Here is a 24,747-nt window from a genome sequence, read left to right as displayed (position 1 = left end):
ATGTTTGGGAGACATTTAGACACACATGGCAGATTTCACAATGAATGCTTCTCTTTCTCAGGAGCTCTTTTATTTCGAATATAGTATAAACTGATTATGTGAATACTTCAGTGGAGACTGGTCATTTGTCAGTAAGGCAAAGAGGACAATGCCCAACGTCAGGAAGTATTTCAGGATTTCTGGAGGACAACAGTACAGCTAAGTAACTACACGACTCAGTCATTGACTGGCAGACACTCCAAGATGGGTATGTTGTTCACAACCTTGTGATGAATTTTAAAGTTGACAAAGTTTCAAGCTAGACTCGTGCTACAACTTGAGCTTAGGTAATTGTGATGCATAGATTCACATCATAGATAGTTCAGCTAGATTTATGGGAGTCAGGGTATGTGAAAAATAGAAAGTAAATATGTTTTGGAGATAGGTGGTTTTCAGTTCTCTTCACACAGGAATCAAATAAACAATGTGGTTTCAAATAAATATTTGCTGCAAACAAACAACAAATTTCAGTTACAAGTTTCTAGGCGTGAATGTAATTGCAAGGCTAAAACGTCATTTGCAGGGAATTACTAGTCTATTTGCAAATCTTTTGGCAAATTTACCATAGGGCTTTTCTGTGGATTGTTTGTACCTGATAGCAGCAGATCCTTGAAATATCGAGTAAACTGCCAGCACCTCCAGATATAGTAGTGTCCCATGGTTTCCTGGTGTAAGGAGACTTACAGACCAAAGGATGCTGCCTATGGATCATTTCCTATGGGTTACATTTCAATTTCATGAAGACACATGGTCATATTTAAAACAGATTATGGGTTATCACCATGTGAGGCATTAAGATTTCCTAATGGTATGAACTTATCTCTTTCAGCTCCCTGCACTCAATTTCCATGTGTGTAGTTATGGGACAGCATTCTGTTAGCCATACAAAACAGATTTCTGTGATCCAAACACTGAAAAGCTACCACGCATGAACAGGTCTTAAATATGGAGGGGGGCAGGATGCTTGTATGCTTGTATGTATAAGCATTTCTGAATGTGCCTCCAGATTCAGCACGACATAATTGCTTGTAACTTCCACTTGTATCATGCATGATACAATGCAGCAATTGTTAGTAACATTTTTGTACATCTCCAAAAGACACCATTTAATTTTATAAATTCACATCACACTGACCCAGAAGAAGAATGAATTTTGGTGAAACTGGACAAGCACAACAGGGATGGAACCAGAGCTTCAGAATGCAACAATCCAAAATCACACATCATCTTTCCTGCTCTGAAACACTGTTATGGCAGATGGATCCCAAAGTCATGGAGTAAATGAACTCAGTGGACTTTTATAGGGATGGTCCATTGACCAATGGCATGATATCTGTGTGTACATATCTGTACCCATATCTATATCTCTCTATATCTATTATATCTCAAATGACTAGAAATATGATCATGTTTAACTGGAATGTATTGGAAAATGTGGGATGTAGGCATGATGTAAATGCCTACATGGAATAAGGAGTGGATACAGTCCTCAGTTTGTCTGGGGTAGAGTTAATTTTCTTCCTAGTAGCTGGTACAGTGCTGGTTTTTATTTAGTAAAGAGAATAATGTTGACAACATACTGATGTTTTAGTTGTTGCTAAGTAGTGCTTACTCTAAGTCAAGGACTTCTCAGTTTCCCATGTTTTTCCAGTGACAATGACATGCAAAAATGGTTTTGTATTTCTAGACATGTAAGAGCCTATTGTACTATTTCAGTCTATGGCACTTCAGTTAATGTGGTTTTAGTTGTTTCTTCTTCTTGGTTTTAATTATCTTTCCCTCTTTTGTCATCCAAAAACAAAAGTCAAGGCAAAGGAACTAGCAACTTGGAACTGTAATTATATTCCCTCAGGAAATAGTCACCAGTATCTGCCCTTTAGTTTGTTTAGGTCTCAAGACATTTTGAATTACTAGAAAATGCAGAAACTATTTGGTTATTTCTGTACAGTTTTATGTAGAGGTACTTAATTTTAAAAATAATGGGGATTTACACTTTGCTTTAGCACAAGCAGTAGAATTATGTTTGCCATGCATGTCATATTACAAGATCAATAATAAAGACCTGAATCCTCAGGAGCTGTAACTTAAAATAGTGGCTTCAATGCCTGTTGTCCCTAAGTAAAGGTAATGTTAAATCATATTCCAGCTTCACAGAAGTGCCAGCTCAGAAAAGCTGAGAGCCTGGCTGGATAGCTTTTAGGAACAGAGACTTTCTGTTCCAGTGTTTTGCCTTTCTCTCACCAATGTCAAACCAAGAACTTCTGGGTTAGTAGCTTAGTCATGCAGATTACAATTGGTATAATGTGAAAGTCAATACTGATGGGAAGGCTTCTGCCTGAGCTTGCAACCTTGAGGGTCACTTAACCAGAAAAAACAAATATGATGCAACATTTTATTTGTCATGGCAGGAAATGTATGCTGGAGGCAAGGGAGTCTAGGGCAGGGAACATGGTTTTCCAGAGTCCCCCTAAAATAGCTTCCAAGTCTCTGCAGCAGTTAGCAAGGGGACTCAGAGTCCTCTGATTTATGTGACAAACATCAGAGCCTGATTTTCTAGAATGTAATGTTATTTAATGTGAAGATCTTCTAAGGAAATGAGTTAAAATTATTTCAATTTTTTTTTTCAAATAACTTCCTTTATTTGGTAAAGAAATATCTTTTCCTTCTCTTTATTCCAGAAACTTTTTGTTTTGGTTTGAGATTCATAATTTCACAGGGAAGGGAACTAATGATAAATAATAACACCAAAGGTCAGAGCTATAGCCTATTAGGCATACACCTATCTTGTAATACTGTGAAAGCGTTTATACTCAAATATAATTTCTTTTTATTCTGTTTTAAATACCAGAAGCTACACAACAACTTAAACTCCAGTGAGTTTTCTTTTCCAAAGTAATTCTTAATATACAAAGAGGATGGTAGCCACAGTGCAGAGAATGCCATCAAATTTGCTGTCAGGTCATAGCTAGTGGGAAAATTGCCTTTGGTGGGTGGGTGCAGTTATACCACTGCAGAGCTACATAGGGACAGCACTGAATGTGGAGAGTTTTACAGGGTTTCGTGGCCACGATTCAGTGCTGTTAAACTACACAGAGCTCACTAAACATCTTTGCCTTTAGACAACTTTAGTTTCACACAACAGAAGTGCATTATGCAGCAGTCCCTGTGTTGCATAATGACAACTCAACTCTCACACTGATAGCATTCAGTAATGATTTAGATCACAGTAACTGTAAGTCTGTGCTCCCTTGTTTCTTACAATAGGTGGAGATGTGCATTCACTTCACAGACTGATAGATCTCTGTATCTATTTACTCAGGGTAAAAATTAGCACATTTTCCACAATGACCAATCCAGTTACTACAATCTTAAATGAAACATAATTTGCCTTCTCTAATACCTCAATTTCTTAGCTTTTCTTGTGTAGTTCAGCAAATTACTTTCATCCATCAGAAACCCTATCTGTATGTTCTTCCATACAGCATTATGTACAAGCCGTGTTCCTGATACTGAACAGATCCACAAAAATGGGTTCAACAAAATTATGTTTGATGAACCATGTACATTTTAATTTTTTTTTCTAAATTTATATTATTAATAAGGAGCTACTAATCATGTATTTTCTTGATTGAAAATCCTCTGCCAAAACAAATATTACTATTAAGCAAGGTAAGATTGTTTTTAAGGAATAAACACACTACTGAATATGGGTCATGGTACTTCTCAGTTCAAGTGATTTTAGAGACTTTTTTTATACTTTGCAGAGGATGAAATGATTTAATCTCTAGCAATTACATGCTCCAAAAGCCGAAAACAATCCAAGCTCATAATTATTTTCCTCTTCTTCTAAAAGGTTAATTTCTTTACACAGACACTAATGAAATCATAGGAAAAAAATAGAAAACATTAAAGGGATTAAGGAGATAACCAGAAGAATTATTAGGATAGTGGAAAATTTACAAAGAGAAGTTATATTTATTTAATGAGGAAAGCCAGGCAACCAGCCAAATCAGTCAAACAAAATTTAAGAGGACATAGTTTGTGAAACAAGTATATATCAATGAGCCTGAACATGTTTAGACTATCTCCTGATCAGTCTTGCAGACCTAGTTTGAAACTCAAAAGTACGCAGAATTGTAGGAGAGTAGTGACATGCTGTGCTGGTACAAAAGTTATGGGGATTACATGATTTTAAACTGAAAATATCAGAGGGTTTTATACATGCACATTTTAGCTTTGCATAATACTGTGGCATCTTTTGACATTAATGAGAAAGTCTATTCCAGGTTTAAAAAAAAAACAAAAAAAAAAAAGAGAAGAAGAAAAAATCAGTATGAATAGCAAAATCAGAAATTATTTGTAGCCTCACAGGCACATGACACCCCAATAAGCTAGAGGAGCTGAAGAAAACCTCCTGACACCTGCTGGAATCTCAGACAAGACTGAATTTCTAAAGTCACCTCATCTAAAGTATTATACAATATGTTCATGTAATAGCCTCAACTGCTGCAGCTACAAGGCCTGAAGTGAAAATTGAAAAGGACAAGAAAGAAAGAGACCACTCAAACCAGACAGACAGGAAAGAATATATTATAAGAATTATCTTATATATAAGAAATTATATACTGTCACTCAAACTTTAACGGTACACAAAACATTGAGATTTCAATCATTTCATGTTTTTCCGTTTCACACAGAAATATAATTTTTTTAGGCTAACTCAGCAACCATCTTCTGTATTGTCAAAGAATTTTTTCCTAATTTTTCCATTTCTAGTGTATGTCTAGTGAAAATACTCTGATATATCAAGGACGGGTCTGATAAATTTATTGGAGAGTAGCTTCAATTCACTATTGAAGGAAAAAGTTACAATAGCTAAAGTCTCACAAGAATAAAACTGTGAATTTTGGTTGCAACTTCACAAATAGGTACATTTGAATAGTTATAAGGAGGAATTCTTCAAATGGGTGCCCAGACAGGAGGCAGAAGCAGTTTATTCTCTCAGCTTCAGGCATGTTTTCCAGATATATCTGCCCACATACTGAACTTTAGATTATTTTATCTGAGCATTAAGCCACTGGGCACACCAAAGGGCCCAAAGGAAACTATGGGTTCCAGAGAATCTGTTGAAAATCTGTGTGTATTTATACACTCACATGCACCCTGAGTGGAATCTGGTCCAGAAGAGTGTATGCAAAATAGAGCATCTAGAGGATCTAATACATAAGAGTTTCTTTTTGTTTCTGAAGATGCCATGCTATACAGTGACAGCATGTTATACTACTAATCTGTATCCCCATTTCAGGTTCTTCTCTCTAGAAGGTTTTAAACCTAGCCACTCGCTTATAACTGGAAACTTGCAGAGCATGCTACACAGCTACTGTGTTACCAAGGACTTTCAAAATGTGAAGTGTATTGTAAACATATAGTGCACCAGAGAGACTCTTAAAAACCTAAACAAATAAAGTGGCAAGAGCTCTAATTTTAAAAGGTTAAAGAGATTGATTAAAGGAGGCTCTGTCAAAAGGAATAAGTGGTCTGCTGCTGTTCTGATTAGTGGCAGGAATCCATTAGGAAGAGCTTGAGTGTAATTAGAATGGAGAGATTAAAAAAGTAAAATAGTAGCAGTGTTTAGAAAAATCAGGAAATGCAGAAATAGGTAGCCTGCAACATAAACACAGTTTAGAAATAATTGTAAACCACGAAAGGAAGAGTAAATTACATAAATAGGTACTTCTTTCATACCTTTTCTTAGTTTATCAGCAGAAAAATTAAGGTACCAGTGCAAAATACAGTACCAGTATCAATGACAGAAGCCAAATTTGCTGAATATAAGCAATTTAAAGAAAATTTCAGACAAATGCTAGAAAATCTGCTATAATCCACATGAGGAACACAGGTTTCAAAACAAGGCCCTCTTGCCTTCATTTAGAGCTCCGTTGAGTCATTAAAGTCAAATTTGTAGAAACGCTGCCTCAGCTACGCAGATAAACATGTTCACAGTCTGTAAACTGTAGACCTAAACAACAGCTTTGAATGGACGGGAATGTAATGCCAAAGCATGAACGTGGCTAAATTAAAGTCAAATGGCATTCTATTTAGGAAATCAGGATACAGCAAATATTAGGGTATGTTTTTAAACCAGTGAATGTATCCTCAGATTCGCTGAAGCTGTCAGTCACCCAACTGTGACAACACTGAGCTCAGTTGTTAGTTGATTTATTCTCCCAACAGTTGATTTAAAAATAACCCAGATTACATACCAATTTTCAGTGCCTCATAATTCTTACTCAATTTATTTATATTTAAACAATACTAGTTTCATTCATAGCCTCACTGCTATGAGCAAATCTGAACTCTGCATATGTAGAAAGAAACTGGAATTCCTAGGAGCATATAATTCATCAGGAAGTTTGCAATAAATATATATTAAGTGAAATAGGGAAAAAACAAACATAACAATAACAACAACAACAACAAAACCCAACCACAAAATAATTTAAAGTTGGTGATATATTTGCTATTAAGTTTACTATCATGTGGCTATATCCTTTATTCAATAAGATAATAGCACATACAAAAATCACAATTTTAAGAGAGATTAGCTTAGGAAATCCACTAAATAACTGTAAGCATAACTGCAATTTTCTATTTCTACTGTACTTCTTGGTCTTATTGATAATATGGATTATGCTCATGAAACTCTACGTGTCTTTCCACTAAAGTTCTACTACAGACGCATTTCAGATTAAGGCAGATCCTGCCAAAGCTATGTCTGACTGCTCACTGTTCCCTCACTGACATAGTTTCCCCTGCTCACTGCTTTTTTTTTCTCACTTCTAAATGCAGCTTTTAATTGCTTTAACCTTTAGTTGACTCCCCTGAACTCAGAAAATTTGTATTTTATTAAAACTAAGCTAGCCACAATTTTAACTGTCATTCTAATTAATGCAGTTATAACACTTAAAAGAGATTTTTCAGAATATTCAGAAAGTCTAACTCTTACATGTCAAGTCGACTAAGACATGACATGTAAATGTCAGAATTTTTGAAAATCTGATACATGCTATTGTCATTATAATGGGGCCTCCTTCTCAGAATTGTATGGCTACTGTATCCAAAGTACCATACTGTAGTCACTGCTTTACAATATTTAATGTGTTATGTCATAGTAACTAGAATTTAATAGCAAATACGTTCAAGGATGAAAGAATATAATTAATCTGTACTTAGTAAACCTACTTTTTTTTGCATCATCAAACACCATAGGAAATACTATCATAAGCAGATTCCCCTTCATTTTAACTTATGCATTTGCAATGGTATCAGTAAAATTAATGTAAAAAATGTAAATTAAGATCCAGATATTAACATGCCAAATTCAGATTTTTGTGTCTTTTCCTGCCCCCAGGATAAATACATGATTGAGGAGAACTTACATAGCAATTATTCTACACAGCTGTCAAGACATTTTACAAAAGATCCTTTGTAGATGGAGAGAGTGATGTATTAAAAAGCAACATTCTTTTTTTTTCCAGATTATGAACTATTTAAAGAACAAGACTGGACTAGAAAGCAATGCACATTTACTGTGAATAGTTTTTGGTTTGTAACTAGGCCATCAGATCAGATGCATCATCACCCAAGGGTCTCATTACAGTCAATGACAGAAAAACATAATAGTCCCTTGGAACTAGCCATTAAATATCTACAGAGTCTGTGTTTCTTTCTTAAAGTTCCAACCAAAAATTCAAGGTTCAGTACAATGAGTTAATCCTGCACTGTGGGTACCTATTGGCTCCAACTTCTGTCCTAACCACGTCCTCCAGCTCAGAAGTAAAACCCTCTGCTTCCCACCTGGCATTTCTCTAGATGGAGATCACAGTAGTTTTTCTGTGGTATTCTGATGGGAGCAGCATACCTACTGACATTTCCAGCCATGCATGCTCCAAAGTCTCCAAGCTGCTCATCGAAATTAATAAAGAATCTACAAATTACTGTTTTTCATCTTTGGTTTGTATTCATGAGCAGGACCCCACATTCATATTGTTTTCATTGTCATTTTATAATATTGCCTGACTTCCTTCAGCATCCCTCAGTTAAATGTGAGTTGCTGGTCACAAGCAGATTTGAAAAGTATTAAAACAGAGCTATTGCCTAGTTTGCTACTATGATTACTGTGCTGTTTGACAGCATAACTCTAAATCTATTTACTTGGATGGACAGTTTAAAATTCCATGCTCAGTTTCCTGTCTATGACTGCTACATCTTAAATTATTTGATTAAAACCCAAGATTGCTACTGTCACTGCCTTCTGTAGCAGTTTTGTAAATCTATGAAACAGTTTTATTGCAAGTGCACAAATAGGTAATGTTCCGATACAAGCTGAATGAAGACTTTGGTTTAGATAATCCCACTTTCCTTATATATATTTTGGTAAAAAAAATTGGAGGCATCCTGTTTAGGGACAATCTTTAAAATTAGTATGTTTCTTTACATTTTGGTCCCCAACTGTTCTTTCCACTTTATTTTGCAGACAATGAAAGGATGAAAGAAGTACTATTTAACCTAAAGGGATGATACTAGCACAAGAACTTATGGCATGTGGGCATAAATTGGTAAAGCATTGGTAAAGTAAGCATTAGAATATTAATAGCACACTATGTTATGAGACCAGACTGCAGATTTGAGCAATTGCTAGAAGAGAAGAAAATAAGTAATGAGAATGTTTTGCCTGACATCTCAATGTTTAGATTTGTTACATTTCTAATACTGGAGCTCTTACACATTTAAACATCTTACACATCTTAAACATTTGCACATTACAAGCATGTTTGACTGTTTCTGGTAGAAGAATATCAAGTCTCCAATGGTGGCACATTACCTGGCAGTACTCAGAGCTGAAGACAACATTTCCTGACCTGTCATACAATCAAAGATCAAACAAAATCATCATTAAGCTGAACAATTTACTGCTAATTCAAAAAGTGAAAATATTTTAACATAATAGCAGTGACCTTAACTCGCTGAGAGTCTTTGACAAGTGCCATTGAGATGTTAGAGAAATTATGAACTATATCTGCAGAAAGTTGTATCTTAGTAAGAAACATCAGAATCTTGAGGCACCGCTCTATTGTATAAAGAACTTTTATTCTGCACTTCTGTTCACCAATCTACACAGGGAATGTGAAATAAAGATGTACTATGAAATTACTACTTAGTACTTCAGTATTAAGCATTACTTTGTGAAAATAATGGCACATGCAGGTGTCAGTGAATTTTTAACTATCGTTTAGAAGCAGATCTTTCATACTGTACACAGAGGCTTGGTAGGCCACAATGGTAAAAGAATACATCCTGTCTTAATAGTAACTGTCAGTTTGGAAAATAATTTTTATTATCCTTTTGCAGGTGTAAGGAGGGGACCTAAGCAGAGGCTGGGCTGTAACTAAGACAGCCTGCTCATAGGTGCCAGGGTGTCATTAGGGGAAGATGCCCACCCTGGCTGCATGTTTTGACCTTCTGTAATATCTTTGTCTCGTACTTCTACAGTATCACAGAGAGGTAAGGTTTGTGGGGAGGGGTGAAGTCTGTCAGCCTATGTGATGAAGTTGGTAACGACAGGGAAATTCAGGGGCACAAAGCCCTTTCTAAAGCCTGGTGAGAAGCCATGCAACCCAAACCAAAGAAGGACTCGTCTCCATTGCCTCTCATTCAACCATATAAAAGTTATTCAATATTATAGAAATTAATTAAAGCACTTGATAGAACAGTTATCATCTCCTGATTAGCAAGAAGTATTAAGGTCTAAAGATGGTGTCTCCGTTGAGCCTGTAATACTCAAAGTTGAACAAATGCTTTTCCATAGGCCCATGGTTTAGGTGACGATTCTTAGCACACAAGTGCTTTGAGATGTCACGGGAGCGTGGTGCTGGGTATAGGGATTTTTTTTTTTCTGTTTTGGTGGTGTCTGCAAGTCTGCACATTCTCCTGTAACTTTAGGTTTTGATTTTGGACTATCCAGAAGTAGAGGCTTTTTCTTTCTCTTACCAAGGGATGTTTTGGTTTTCTCATCCAGGTTATCGCCTTTTTCTGGACTTGGTCCCATTTTCTTCAGCTTACCTAAACTCGTTCTTTGCACAGGCACCAGCTGTGGGATTTCTTCATCATCATGATCACCTGGTTCTTCGACTACCAATGCTTTCTTTTTTATCTCAAGCTTCTGGGTAGCAGTAGCATTAATTTCAGTCACCTAAGTGACTTGAATTCAGTGTTTCAGCTGCATTCTTCAGTGGTGGTTTGCTGTTGTTGAGTTGGGGGATTTTTTGAGATACCTGTCTGTCAAGCTCATCTAGGTTGGGGCTATTTGCAGTAAAAATCGGAAGTGCACCTAATTTAAGTGTTTTGAGGCAAAGAATTTTTTATGTTTTTCCAATTCTTCTGTAACTTCTTAGCGATCACCTCAACTGCAGCAAAGATACTATCTAGTATCTCAATCCAGCTTTCATTCCAGGGAGACCTGTACGTGCTGTGTAACAGCACCCTTTATTCCTTTATTGTTACACTAGGAGTGTAGTGGCCTGGGTATACTGCGTAGTTCGGCGGCTCAGCCCGCACCTTTGTTTGCGCGGCGCTCCCAGCCTGGTTCGGAGCCGGAGCTGGTGGCACCGGCGCTGCCCTGCCCGGCCCCGCCGCGGAAGGGCCGCGGCGCCCGCCCGGAGCGCTGAAGCTGCTGCACCGCGGCGGCGGAAGAAGAGTCGCTCGCCATGGTGCGTGCGGCGGGGTCGGGATGGGACGGGGATAGGGAGCGGGATAGGGACAGGGATGAGGATGGTGATAGGGATAGCAATGCAGTTTCCGCAGCCTCCGAAGCCTCCGCTTCTGGGGCCGGCGGGGGCTTCTCACGCGGCGCACTAAGCCCCTTCCTTCCCGTCGGGAGCGGCCTTATCGCGTCCCGGGAGAGGCCTCGGGGGTGCGGCGGGTCCCCTGGGTGACGGACGGGCGGGCGGGGATGAACCAACTTTGCGTTTAAAAACTGCCGCGTTTGCCCCCGGAGGGGTTCGCGTCCCTCTGGCCCGGCCCGGCCCGGCCCGGCGGCCGCGGGGCGGGGGCGGCTGTGCCGGGCGGGGGCAGCGGTGTGGAACCGATGCGAGCTGCCGCCGCTTGAGGGTTCCTGAGGAATTCAGGGTCGTTTGTGTTTGACGTAATCTTTTTTTCCGCAGCCCTAAGCACTGATGCGAACATAGGTAATAGGAGGTACTAAAAGTGTCCCGTTTATTGATTGCCATTTATTGCGATGCAGGAAAAACCTCCTTGCTTTCGTGTGTTTTCTTTAGCACGCAGTTTAAATTGCCTATGATTTCATAAAGCCTTTCAGTCCTGTTCAGACATTTTTCCACCAAAAAGTAACGTAACTTAAAGTAGTGGTACAGTGGTTTTGAAATTTGTGAGTAGTCCCTCTCCATGTGCCATGAAGGGGTAGGAAAGGAAGGCCCCTGGATACTCCCTGGTGTGAGGCATTCTCAGGGTCTCTTGGGAGGGGCAAGAAAATCCCTTTTGTTATGCTGTACAAATTACATATGGCCTTTGTCAGAAACCCAGATGCAACAGTCTGATAGAAGCTTGAATGGGGACATTTACTGAAAAGGTACAGAGAGGTAATCTTAGTTTCCTAGCTGCAGACTTCTACAAAATAGGTACTTGGAGAGTAATCACTATGTAAGATTTCTTACAGCATTTTCTGTGCCCTAGTGGTTTTGTTACAGTATGTACTGACCTCAGCTAATTTTGTTGTTGGAGAGGATGGAACTGATAACCTGATACTATAAATTAAGTGCTTTCTGGGACATCGATACATGACCTTTTAAGTCTTAATCATGATGTATGTGCCTGTCTTCCCTTTCCTTTAGTTTTACTTGACTTTGTTGGTGTGTAGTATCTTTGATTTCTTTTCAGCCAAAGTTACGAAAAACCCAAGGAGGGAAGCAAGAGAAGAAAGTTATCCATCCATACAGCAGAAAAGCTGCACAGCTTGCAAGGGAAGTACACAAACAGGAAAAGAAAGAAAAGTAAGTTGACTGCAAAATCTTGTGTACAGACCAAAGAATGATATCACAGAGGATACTTTTTGTTTGGGGAAGCAGAGTGGTAGTGAAAAGCAGACTGGTATGCTGATATAACAACAGAAAGGCCTGTAGTCTACTGCTGGGCCACGTGAACTGACAGGTTTACATTCATTAAATCAGCCTTTACAAAGTACGTTGTTCTGCTGCTTGATTTTGGGTGTTGTCCTTACAAGGTAGGTTTCTAGTTATCGCAGTATTTTACTTTTTATAATCTGAATAGCACAATGCTGGTGATTTCAAATGAAGGTTAGTCACCTGCTTTGGCTTTACTTCAAGTTCAGTGAGAACTGAATCCTCCTAAGGATCTAGCTGAGTTTATAGAAGTGCTGAGTTTATAGAAAAGAAAACGCAGAAACCTTCCAGCAGAAGAGAGGCTTCGGAATAAAGCTGAATAGTTAACTGCTCTTTGGTGGTTTCCAGCTCTTCCTTGGCAAGTTTGGTTTTCTGCTTTTAAGTTTTACCTCCCCCTCCCACAGAGGGAAAAGATAGCTGGGGAAGACTGGCCTTTAATTTACATTCTCTCAGCTTGGTAGTTGTTATGCTGTGGCTGTTTATTTAGAAAGTTATTAAAGGTAACTTAATGCATTTTCTGTCAAAGTGTAGCATAGTACTATATAAACCATATAAAGTATAATGTGTAGATGGACCATGTGAGCTGATCCCAAATACTTGTATGTCTGAAGGTGTTAAACTTGAAACTCCTGGTAACAGAGACTGTGCAACTTTATTGTTGGGATTGATGTACAACCTTATCCAGAGCAAAGTTTTAGGGTTGCTTTAATTAGAAAGGGCCCCTTTACTAGCACAGCAGTGTCATGTAGCCTCCAGCAGAGCTGCTGTGAGAATTTACAGGTAGCATGTGTTGAGGATTGGGCAGGATAACTGGATCTTACTTGATTCTTAGTGCTTGCATCTGTGACTTTGCCATAAAGAAGAACATGCACAAGAAGGCTTAGCAAGGGAGTGATGTACTGATTATTCAGTACAACATGGCACACTCAAATCTTTTAGTGATATTGTCTGTAGCTAGAGTTGTACTGATATGGACATCTGCGTTAATGTCTCTTGTTAGAGGGCTTTGTTAGCTTTTGGATCCTCTTGCAACAGCAAAAAGTTAAAAGGCTTTGCTGAAGTCAAGGTAGACAATACCCACTGCTCTTCCCTTATCCATCCAGGCAGAGGGCAATCAGGTTGGTCTAGCATGATTTACATCGAGTGAATCCATGCTGACTACTCTTGATCACCTTCTTGTCCTCCCTGTGGATACGGATGCTCTCTAGAATGAGGTGCTCTGTTGCCTTTTCAGGAATTGAGGTGAGGCTGATTGGCTGGTAGTTCCCTGGGTCCTCCTTGCCCATTTTGAAGATTGGGGTGACATTTGATTTCTTCCAGTCCTCAGGCACCTCTCCTCACACCATGACCTTACAGAAATGACCATGAGCAGACCAGCTATGGGGTCTGCAATCTCTCTCAGCACTCGTGAATGCATCCCGTCAGCACCCATGGATTTGTGGATGTCAAGTTCGCCTAGATGTTCTCTAACCCAATCCTTCTTGACCTAAGGAATGTCTTCCTTCCAGCATTCTTTAACCTTGGTCTGCTGGATCAGAGATTCCCAAGGGCTGATCTTGTCAGTGAAGGCCAATGCAAAGAAGGCGTTCAGTAATTCTGCCTTCTCTGTGTCTTCTGTTACCAGAGTCCCCACTCCGTTTAGTAACATTAACTTTAGTTTTCCTTTTGTTACTGTTGTATTTGAGGAAGCTTAATCCTTACTATTTCAAGTGTGAGGCCTCCAGGCTGATGCTAAAAGATGTAACCTTTCAGTTTGCGTAGAGAAACTGTTTGCCAAGAGTCGTGTGTCAGTCTGGACCATCCAAAGCGTACTGTGATAGTAAAGTGGTCTATCTATAAATAAGATTTTTACATCTTACACTTCTGGGTTCTAAACAATTAACTAGTGTTGTTCACAGATCTGCACTTTGTAGATCACTTTTGTTGTGTTGTTCTAAAAATACATTTAAAAATTAGTTGGATTAAAAACATCCTCCAATTGTCTATATTCTATTTTTTGTCCTGTCTTCGCTTGAAGAGCAATTTAAATTGAAAGATATGAATAGTGTTGATTTCTTTTTTTCCCTAATGTTTTTAAAAGACTGTTAAGGGTTCCAGTTTCTTTTGAATCTCTATTATCTTAATGATCAGCTTGTTAAATTTTCAGGGTTTCTTTTTTTGGGAGTTAAACATGTGTTAAATCTTTTAGTGTAATTACTTAGCTTTCAGTTTTGTAATATAATGGTGAAGTTTGCATTTGTTTTGATAGCTCTGAAAAAGACAAAATAAATTTCTGATGCTGTGAATGAAGGAAAGCTTTCCACTCCTACACTCAGGAAACTGAGGTAGCCCACACCAATTTTGTTCTTCCGCGTTGCTTCTGCAGGTCTATTAAATGTCTTGCAACAATTTTCCAAATTGCTTCTCTTGAACGACAGTCCTGTTCTCTGGTTGGAAAGTTAATACATCTTTTGGTGCTAAATAGGAGAAGCTGCCTTGTAATCTACAGAATTTTCTTTCCCAGTCCCATTTACAAATCTGGTACTTTTTGACCTTGCTTCTTATTATATAGAATAAGTTGTCTGAAGTGTAGGTAGGACCCAAAACTGGAAGCAATATTCTCAATATGATCTCACCAGCCCTGAGTAAAGGGGATAGTTTCTCTGTGCAGGCTAGTGCACTTCTGCAGCATGAAAAATATGGATCAGAGCAGTAGTGAATCTAGGAAGTTCATCTGTATTATTTTAATTAAGCTGTGGATTTCCTTGCCAGAAAATGCTCTAATTGTGATTGGCTAAATTTGTGCAGTAATACTTTTTGAACATATGTACGTTTTCTCTGATTTCTGTTCAATATAAAGGTATTACCTTGGGTGTAGGAAGCCCTGGAACGGCATGTTACTGGAGGGTGAGAATGTTTTATAGAAGTATCAGTCAACGTTTGCTTTGGTTTTGTGTGGTTTGTTTCTTTTGGGTTTGGTTGGTTTAGTTTTGTTTGGTTTTTTATTTTTCCTTTGGTACTTGTCTGGAGACAGGAGAGAGAGACTTGTCTAGAGACAGTTTAGGCTTCTATTATTAACTTTTCTTCTATATGTTGGAGGGAAAGAAGTAACTACTGTAAATGTTGCCGTTTATGTTAACAGGAGGGAAAATTACATGTAGTTATTAGATGCGTATTCAAGTATCTTTTACCCAAACAAATAATAACAAAGGGAAGACATTATCCACAAGGAATTTCAATACTTAAAATGCAGCACTGGGTAAAAGGAGGGAGAAATTCTTCACTATGTTGCACAAGTCTTTTACAGCCTCCATTGTCCAGATACTCTTCATTGCAAGCATTCTTAATGAAATATGACAGCAGTAATAAGCTTACTGTCCAGAAACTGTGGCTGCACTACAAAAGACCAATCTTGACCATAATAAGAGGAGACAGACCAGTTGCTTTTGGAAAATTGACTGCAATCTTAAGTCTTGTTCACTTGAATTACATCTTTTTCCTGCCTGCATCCCTCTTCCTTCTCGGTTCCTTCAAGGTCTAATGAGCAGCAGCAATTTCCAGTATATTACTACCAGTTTATTCTCTCTTAATCTACCTTATTCCTTTAGGTGACTTGTTTGCTCTGTTAAGTAATTACAAAGATGTTTTTATGAGACAGCAAAAACTGGTTCACTGGTGCCAGTAGAACACTGCTTTTTCTACACTTTAGAATTTGATACCTAAGCTAATCTAGCACTGGAATTTTTTTTCTGTTGTTTTCCCTCCTTTCTATTGTGCATACATTGTAATTTCTTTAGGAGTCTGAGGATTTTCATTACCAGTATACCAGTCTAATACTGTCATGCTCTGAAATATGAGAGCTAAGGAGTTTTTACAGTGAAAGAGGGACATGGAGTGACCCCTTGGGAGTAAGCAATAACCTTAAAATATCTCCTTGTAGAGCTATTTGTTTGATTTTCCTTAGGTTTTACATTGTCTGCCTTGTTAATCTCCCTTGCCCCACTATGCTACTACTTGTGCTGTTTGCAGCAGTCATGCTTTGTGAGGTGGTCTTGCAGATTCTTCATGAGGAACTGAAAAAATGTTAGCTTTTAAAATTATTTGTTTTGCTTACAGAAAAAAATGAACTGCAAAAATCAAAAATTTTAAGTCTTATAGAGGGATTTTCATATGGAAGTATCCTAAAACACTTAACCAAGTTAACAAAAGTGGACATGTGTATGGAGAAATATGGAATGTATTTAGCAATCTGAAAGAACGAAATACGCCCTGTCAACCACGAATTTTTATTTTATTTTTTTCTTAATGAAAAGCCTATCTTAGTTTTCAGAGCCATAGAAGACGTTTGTATGTGTGGATATGATGGGTAAAAATACTGAGTGAGTAAACTGATTTGGGAAATATTTATTGTTATTATTTAGAGTAGAACAGTCGAATACAATATCTGAGATAAAGAGCTGCTGAAGGAGCATGGAGATTTTAAGTACCTAGTAGACATCAAGAAAACCACAAATCATTCATACTCAGTGCCTAAGCAGATGATTTTTGGGAGGCGAGGGGAAGAGAAAATCATCAAGAAGCAACAGCCTGCCACAAGATTATATCCCTGTCCTTACCCTGTCCTTCCCTTGAGCAAAAAATACTACTCATTGTGTGGAAGGAGATGAGAGGAAGTTTCTTTGACTCACCTTATTTGATTAGCCTCCCTGTTAATGCTATTGTCTTCTGGCAGTCAGTGAGGTGAGGTTTTTATGGAAACTATAATAAGGCAGCATCCGAGCCCATCAGTCGTTATTTCTCTTACTGAAATAAGTTGTGTACACCAGGAGACTGAAGGTTTTTCTTCCAGAAGAAAATCGTGGTTATATACTTCACTGCCTTCATAAATACATGATCTAGTGACCCTAGCAGGTGCAGGTGGCAATGTGGTGTAGTGTTTTAGAACATAGATCCATGGCATGATTCTATGTACACAGCTTTTCTAGATGGCATCGTAGTTTTCTCCATAGCAACGCTTTGCAGAGGTGCTCAGCTGGCGCTGTTGCCATGGAGAGTTCACAGCAGGGACTGCTGGTGTGGAGTTCCACTGGGTGGAGTATGTGTCCTTTCCTTGGTCGCTGTTAATATCCAAAGCTCCCTGCAGTAGGTCCTCTGAAGGTGCCTGCCCTAGCTTTTATTGAAGGGTTCTAAAAAAATAGCTGCTGACTCCTAAGTCCTTTTTTTGTTTCTTTTTTACAGTCTCATCCAGGTCTGTCCTTTAACCCACACAAGCAAGAGTAATTTTTGTTTTAAAATGAAAATACTTTATTTAATCACTAGCTTGTTGTCATTTTTTTTTTTTGGCAGGTATGCCAAACTGCAAAAATCTTGGTGGTGGGGTATCTATAGAAGTAAAAAAGGCTTTTCTTGAATGTATTAGTGGAATTCTTAGCAGCTAACACATGCTGTGCATTTGCTTTTATGTGGCTTTTAGATGGTCTGAAGTACTTCTTGAAAAAGCTAATCTTTATTTTAATAATGTGGTTTTGTGGACAAGTGACTAAATTATGATTGTGTCTGGAAAGGAGGGGTTTATCTTTTGATTCCAGTTTTTGTGACAAGTGACAGACTTCTATGTGTTACTTCAGGTAAATTCTATAGAGTAAAAGAAATTTAATGAAGGAGCACATCAGTTTTGAACTGTGATGAATTTTGGCATTATTTGTTCTTTGTCAGTTATATCCTTTATGATTTACTTCATCCTTTATAATTTTCCTATTTAATAATAATAAAAAATCAGTTTTATCAAAGGTCCTTGAATACACTGAACTTGCATGGCTAAGATATTTTTTCCAGTGACAAATTTCATATTTACTTCTTTTCTGGAAACAGCAGAAAATTGCAACATCCATTGCTGCAGATTGAATCTGACACCTTCACAACAAAAGAGCGTGAGGCACAGTATTACCTGTCTTCTTTGAGAACTGCTAAATAGGATGGGAATGAATCCTAAACAGAATTGTGTACACACATCCCATAGAGTACAGAAGGCCTTGAGTATCCTGCCAGAGGTGGAGGTGGAGTTAAAAATACTTTGAGATAGGTTTTATAAAGTTGTTAATTTTGGTTTCTTAACACCAACTTTAATGATTACAAGCTTATTAGATAATAGAATGCTATTTGTCACATTGCATGCTTGATTGCAAGAATGCAGTGCATTGACATCTCCAAACTCATTAAACATACCAGCAGAATATCAGAAATACTTAAGGAAATTGTTACAATGCAGCTCTTCTGTGAAATTCCTTTTTTTGTGCTCTGAGGAAAGTTTTGCATCCTTATTTCTTCCAACAAACTGTTTAGCATAATAGATAAACTGGACAAATTTCAGATAGTAGTTTTACCAAAAAGTATATCTTTTAGATGAAACAGAATAAGTTTTACATTGTTTGGAATTTGGCAAATATTTCTGTTTGAAATTTTACCTTGACTTTCATTGTGACTGAAAAAAAATAATTTTTGGGGAATGAAATAAAGGTAATTATCTGTATGGCACTCGTTCCTGGCTGACATACCTGTTTTTTCTCTGCTAGGTTGAAGACTGACAAAGCTTTGCGTTTAAGTATCATTGGTAAGCAGAAACTTCTATTACTGAATACACTATGCAGCTTCTTAGTATAGATTCTAAGCTTTACCAACTTTATAAATAGTCCAGTTAGAGTTTCTTTCTCTATAATCTGATTCTGCAATCTTCAAATAGACTGTTGAAAATGCTAAAATAGCTGACATGTTCACTCAAGTAATTTATACAGGATTGAATCTTGGGCTGAGTATAGCCTAATCTTTGGTCGCTGTACGTGACAAGGCAATATAGACCAAACTACTCTTTGTAAATGTGTACATATGTTTATTGTACTTTGTCTCCATGCTTTTTTTAATTGTTTGTAAACGAAGATGATATATGTAGGTTAAGAGACACATTGGGCTAGCATGTAAATTCAAAACTTTGAGACACAACCTGGAATATTTTTCTTTTCCATGTGATTGACGCTGCACCTTTTCAATTTAACTGTTTAAAAATGGTGATGATCAGAACTTTACTCAGGCATTGTGTTGTTTTTTTTCCTCTTTCTAAGTTTCCTTCCTAAGAAATTGATATAGTGGTATTTTAAACACTAATTTCAAGTAAATGTCTTTTTTTTTTTTTCTTTTCTGTAAGGAAGGTATAAAATACATCTGAAATGATGTGAGAATGTTTCATACCTGGTACCCACAGTATCAGAGAGTCTATGATACCATTCAGAGTCTTGAAAAACTGGGGGGGGGGATATTTAAAAAACTTTGAGGAACTTTAATCTGTGTTGGTGCTACAGTGCTGATACAGTCATTAATGTTAAATTTATTCTTGTAGGAGAAAAACTGCAATGGTTTCAAAGTCACCTTGACCCTGACAAAATTGAGTACACAAAGAAGGAAGCTGGTGAACTAATTGAAAAGTAAGACTGGTGTTAAAAACAAGATTAAAAAGCTTGATTTGTCTTTAAAAATAATGTTCTTAAAATAACATCTGTGAAGTCCTCAGAGAAGGATTTTTTATATTCTGCTATTAATAATATCAAGTAGTTGATTTTGTTGCTACTGACATTTAATTCTATATTGAAAGATATATATATTCACAGTAAGATTAATAAGTCGTGCTGTGGGGTTTTTTTAAATTATTTAAGTATATCTAGTTTGTAGTGTGTGGAGGACTCTAAATTATTTGGACAATAGTAATGGCATACATTTCCTAGTTGTTATTCCATGGCAATTGAATGCACATATTTCATACTACTTACTCCTTTAATTTTCCTTGCTGAGAAGATTAAACAGTAGCAAGGTGGGTCAGTTTGTAGGGCAGGAACTATGAAAATTGTCTGCTAAGAAAAATCTGACTTAATTTTTGTGCTGCTAGATATATGTACCTGTGGCTTGTCACTATTTTTCACCTGCTAGCTAAATAACATAAGATATGTATTCTTACCCAGGTATACTATATCAGTTTTCTTTCAGAAGCTCTGACATATTTTCTACACTGTTCATGAACAGCATGTTCTCCATGCTCATCAACACTAGTAATACAGCAAAAGCAGGAAAGCTTTCTTTTTGCATTTGGGTTGGAAGTTTGCAAAAAGATACAGAACACATGCCAAAGAAGAATTTTACTTTAAAATATATGAGGTGGTAAAATCCAGCAATTAAAAGTTAGGAATACTTAGATTTAACACTGGTCTTCCAAAGCAGGTGAACTATTATAATGAGGAAGTTTTGTTTTATGCAAACACAGTTTAAAAAAAAAAGGCAAATAAGAAAACCTAATCCTTCTGGAAGCTGCATGTGATTTAAATGAAGTTCTAAATGGAGATTCCACTTCAAAGATTAAAGTAATCGTTCAAGTCTAAGAAATATCTCTAATTGAGAAAATAAATACAATTATTAAAAATAACTTCCTAGATTATCTAAGTAATTCTGTTTGCAAAATTTTTGCATGACTGCATCTAGCATAAATACATTTTATTTCTTTCAGTTATATGTGTCGATTCAATGCAGAATTGGAGCAGATTGAATTACAAAACAGTATTAAAGGTAGACAAGGAAGACAGCATGGTTCAAGGGAAACTGTCATCAAGCAGACAATAGAACGTGAAAGACAACTCTATGAGGGCTATGGAATAGGTATGTAAAAGCATTAGAAATCATTCTGTGGTCACACCTTCTGCTCATACGGCTAGAATCTAAGCGAAATTTCTAGGCATTATCTTTATTTTTCTTTTTAAAGACATTATTTTTGAAAGTAAAGCGAGATTTAATGCACCTATCTTGCATACAAATTCTGTTCAGCAGTCTTGTTTGGACCTTCATTTGATAGCTGGAACTAGGCTGAAGGGAAGCAGCCGTAATCTGGTGAAATGAGGAGAAAGACAAAGGGATAACGAAAGTGCAAAAAGCAAAGAGTTGTTTTGAGGAGAGTCAAGTACGAGATAGCAGTGACGTATTTTATTTTAACCAATAATCATGTTGGAGTTGAGTGATGAAATTGGCTTTTATGCTAAAGTATTGTTCAGACATAATCAGTCCTTGTAACAGTAGAAGTATGTCGTGGAAGACATGAAAGTTCTACATTGTTCTGTGGCTTGGACTCAAAACACAGCAAGATTTGGGTTGTGTGTCATATTCCCCTTTACCCTGTGTTGTGGTTTAACCCCAGCCAGCACTAAGCACCACATGACCACTCGCTCACTCCCCCCACACTGGGATAGGGAAAAGAATTGGAAGAGTGAAAGCAAGGAACTCGTGGACCAGGTGTTCAGCTGGCTCCAAGACAGCCAGGCTCCATCACCCATAACAGTCACTTGCCATCACTGCGAATGTCTCATCTTCCTCCTTCTTCCCCCATCTTTATATGCTGAGTGTGATGCCATATGGTATGAAATATTCCTTTGGTCATTTGGGGTCAGCTGTCCCAGCTGTGTCCCCTCCCAGCTCCTTGTGCACCTCCATCCTCCTTGCTGGTGGGATGGGGTAAAGAGCAGAAAGGGCCTTGGATCTGTGCAATCGCTGCTCAGCAATAACAAAAACGTTCTGTGTCATCAACACCATTTCCAGCACAAATCCAAAACACAGCCTACTGTGAAGAAAATTAACTCTATCCCAGCCAAAACCAGCAAACCCTGATTTATATTGTACAAATAAAGAAAATTAATGGCTTTAAATTTTTGGCGGTGCAATGTGCAGAGGCAGAGGAATTCAGGAATATCTGTATGACTTGATGTGTAATCTTTGATTTCTTAAAAGGAGGGAGAAAAAATTAATAGGAAAATAGATGCTATGAATGTCATCAAATAGCTCAGTTGTAGAAAATCTTTTTGTTTTGGCTTTTAAGTTTTAGTTCTTTTTTTTCTTACTGCTTTGTGGAAAGCTGAAAGAAAAAAGCAATAGGACTAGAGAAAAAGATGTCAAATGCACAAGCACAACATAAAAGTAACAAAGAATCCAGAAATATTGTAGGCAAAATTTGAGGTTATTATAGCATTAGTAAGTAAAGCATTCAGAGAGCACAGTGCAACTTCACATATTAAATACACTTTCAAACCATTCATTATTTGTTATCACAGCTGCTGCAGGTTTTGCTCTCTGTCTAGAACAGTATTCATTCAGAGAAAATAGTTGCTGCTAAGTACTATAGCAACTAAATACTGTAATTAGAGATTGGGCATAAATGGAAATCAGCTGGAAACAGTGCTTTTATGCCTCTAGCTCATTATTATTCCTGGAAGCTGTAGTGAGTGGAGCTTTTATAATTGACTTAGTATTTGTTGGGTTTTTTTCCCCCCTATTCTCAGGTTTTTTTGTATGCATGTGCATTTTCTATGAAGAGACTGCATAATATGTATTGTTTTCATATATGAAAGTCTCCTAAAATTTGATGCTATCTATATCATAGAATCATTAAGGTTGGAAAAGACCTCCAAGATCACAGAGACCAACCTTTAACTGAACAGCACCATGTCAGTTAGACCATGGCACTAATTGCCACATCCAGTTGTTGAACACTTCCAGGGATGGTGACTACCACTTCCTTTGGCAGACTGTTCCAGTGCTTAACCACCCTTTCAGTGAAAAAATTCCTCCTGATGTCCAACCCAAATTTTCCTGGGTATAGCTTGAGGCCATTTCCTCTTGTCCCATTGAAGATATGTGTAAATGAAAAATTAATTCTATATAGCAATGTAAAAATTAGTTTATGAAAGTGGTAGATATCCAAAAATATAGTAAATTTAGTCCATTTTAAACAAACAGTACCTACATAGGGAACATTTAGTCTATCAGTGAGGTTGTTGAGTTTTGTTATCAGCTGCTTTTAGTTTACTTACTCTTTAAATAAATCTGCATTAATTTTACTGAAGTTTTCTTCCTCATGTTTACATTTTTGTGTATTGTTTTTTTTTAATGAGGTCTTACATGTTTATAGCAAAGCTATTGAAAGGAAACCCTGGATATTTATTTACTTATTTGGAACTCAGAGTTAGCATGCTTTCAGTGGAAAAGCATCATAATTATTTCATCTGAACATCATACATTTTTGATAATTTGCTTCTAAACACCTTGCATGTTCTCTTAAAAGCATAATAATAATCTAGAGGAAAAATGGCTTTTAAAACTAAACACACTAGTGTTATTAAATCTTCAGACTTCTCATTACAAGGAAATCAATTTAATTCAGATGAAAGGTGTATCATTTCCATTTATCTGCTGATGTAGCTGCTGTACTGTTTGTTAGCTGCTGTTTTCTGTAATGATCATTTTTGGATAACTGAATGGTTCTTTGTCTAAAGAGCATCTACAGTTTCCTTCTTTTTAACAGGCTGTTTGTTCTCCCTCAGAAGGAAGAGAAGCAAAACTATCTGAAAGGGTCAGAAACATTAAAAATGCTTACTTAAATTTTTCACTGTTGTTTTGTTAAAGCACATAAATTGCTGAATAGTTCATCTTAGAAATGCCAGTATCTGCTCCCTGAAGGACTGTCATCATTTCTTTTCCACTAACTCCTGTGCCATATTTCTCTCTTCCATTTTTTCTATCTTTAATTCAGAAAAACATGCTCCTGTGACAAAATTTGAAAGCAAATGGAGGAGTTCACGAGTAGCAGCAAAACCCATGACATTGGTGCATGCTAAGGAGATGCACCTGAGTTAAACAAGTTTTATTAATTCACCATAATTTAGAAAATCAGTTACTGTGCAGTGTAGAGTTACTTGATTTCCACACACGGCACTAGAGTTTCTACTTCTATTCTTAATTTGGCAACTCAGTGATTTTTATTGTGCAACATATTGCAAACACACATGTAAGCATAGCTTAAAAATTTTGCCATTACCAAAGTAGTAAAGATCAATTTAGTGCCAGATCTTGATTTGTTACAGAATCTTCTCCCTTCAGAATACCTGCTTTCTCGTGATGTTGGTGAACCCTGGATGGCAGGCTAGATAAAACTGATAGAATATTCTCTTTGGAAAAGGTTCTGCATAAGTTGGTAAAACCCAATTAGTGCTTTCCCAAAACAGTCAGTTGAAAAGGTTTCATTTGGAAGTCTTGTCATTTAGTCCTGCTTTGTCTGACAAGAACACTGAACTGTTTGTTGAATCAGTGGTTTGATAGAGGGAACAAATACAAATCTCAGCCTATTTGGGACAGTTGGCCCAAATTAGCATGGTGCCACTTCTGCCAAACCCATCACTAAGCTCTGTCCTAGAGGCAAACAGAATGGCACTGCTCCTTGTAAAATACCTGAGAGAAGGGAAGAACTACTTGTGAGAGTTAGAATGTTTCAATGTTTGGCACTTTGCTGCCAAGAGTGCAGTTCAAGGGACTGCAAAGAAAGCAAGCGCAACCGTGGCTTTGTTTCAAGGCTTCATTGGAAAGTATGGACATAATGTGGCACTGATGTGTATCAGAACCAAGGAATCAGCAGGCAAAACAAGCATTTGGTAAATATTGCCTTGCCTTGCCTTGC

At 37.4% G+C, this 24,747-nt stretch overlaps 1 protein-coding gene across 2 annotated transcripts in view; it reads left to right on the top strand.

The window, feature by feature from the left end:
- Window positions 1-24,747, top strand: part of TMA16 (translation machinery associated 16 homolog) — a 53,441-nt gene that overhangs the window by 24,870 nt on the left and 3,824 nt on the right. Inside the window, exons 1-5 of one of the 2 annotated variants that reach the window (XM_027745754.2) lie at window positions 10,717-10,808; window positions 11,995-12,107; window positions 18,788-18,825; window positions 19,606-19,690; window positions 20,761-20,909. In XM_027745754.2, coding sequence (XP_027601555.1) covers window positions 10,806-10,808; window positions 11,995-12,107; window positions 18,788-18,825; window positions 19,606-19,690; window positions 20,761-20,909 — 388 coding nt within the window. In that variant the 5' untranslated portion in view covers window positions 10,717-10,805. Of the gene's footprint in view, window positions 1-10,716; window positions 10,809-11,994; window positions 12,108-18,787; window positions 18,826-19,605; window positions 19,691-20,760; window positions 20,910-24,747 lie in introns of those variants that run through there. The other variant, XM_039380459.1, reaches the window with a different exon arrangement.

The sequence above is a fragment of the Pipra filicauda genome, unplaced genomic scaffold, assembly GCF_003945595.2.
Source record: "Pipra filicauda isolate LSUMZ 115617 unplaced genomic scaffold, ASM394559v2 scaffold196_size3971931_pilon, whole genome shotgun sequence".
Classification (NCBI taxonomy): domain Eukaryota; kingdom Metazoa; phylum Chordata; class Aves; order Passeriformes; family Pipridae; genus Pipra; species Pipra filicauda.
The sequence above is the reverse complement of the archived record's forward strand: the minus strand, read 5'-3'. Positions and strand labels throughout refer to the sequence as shown.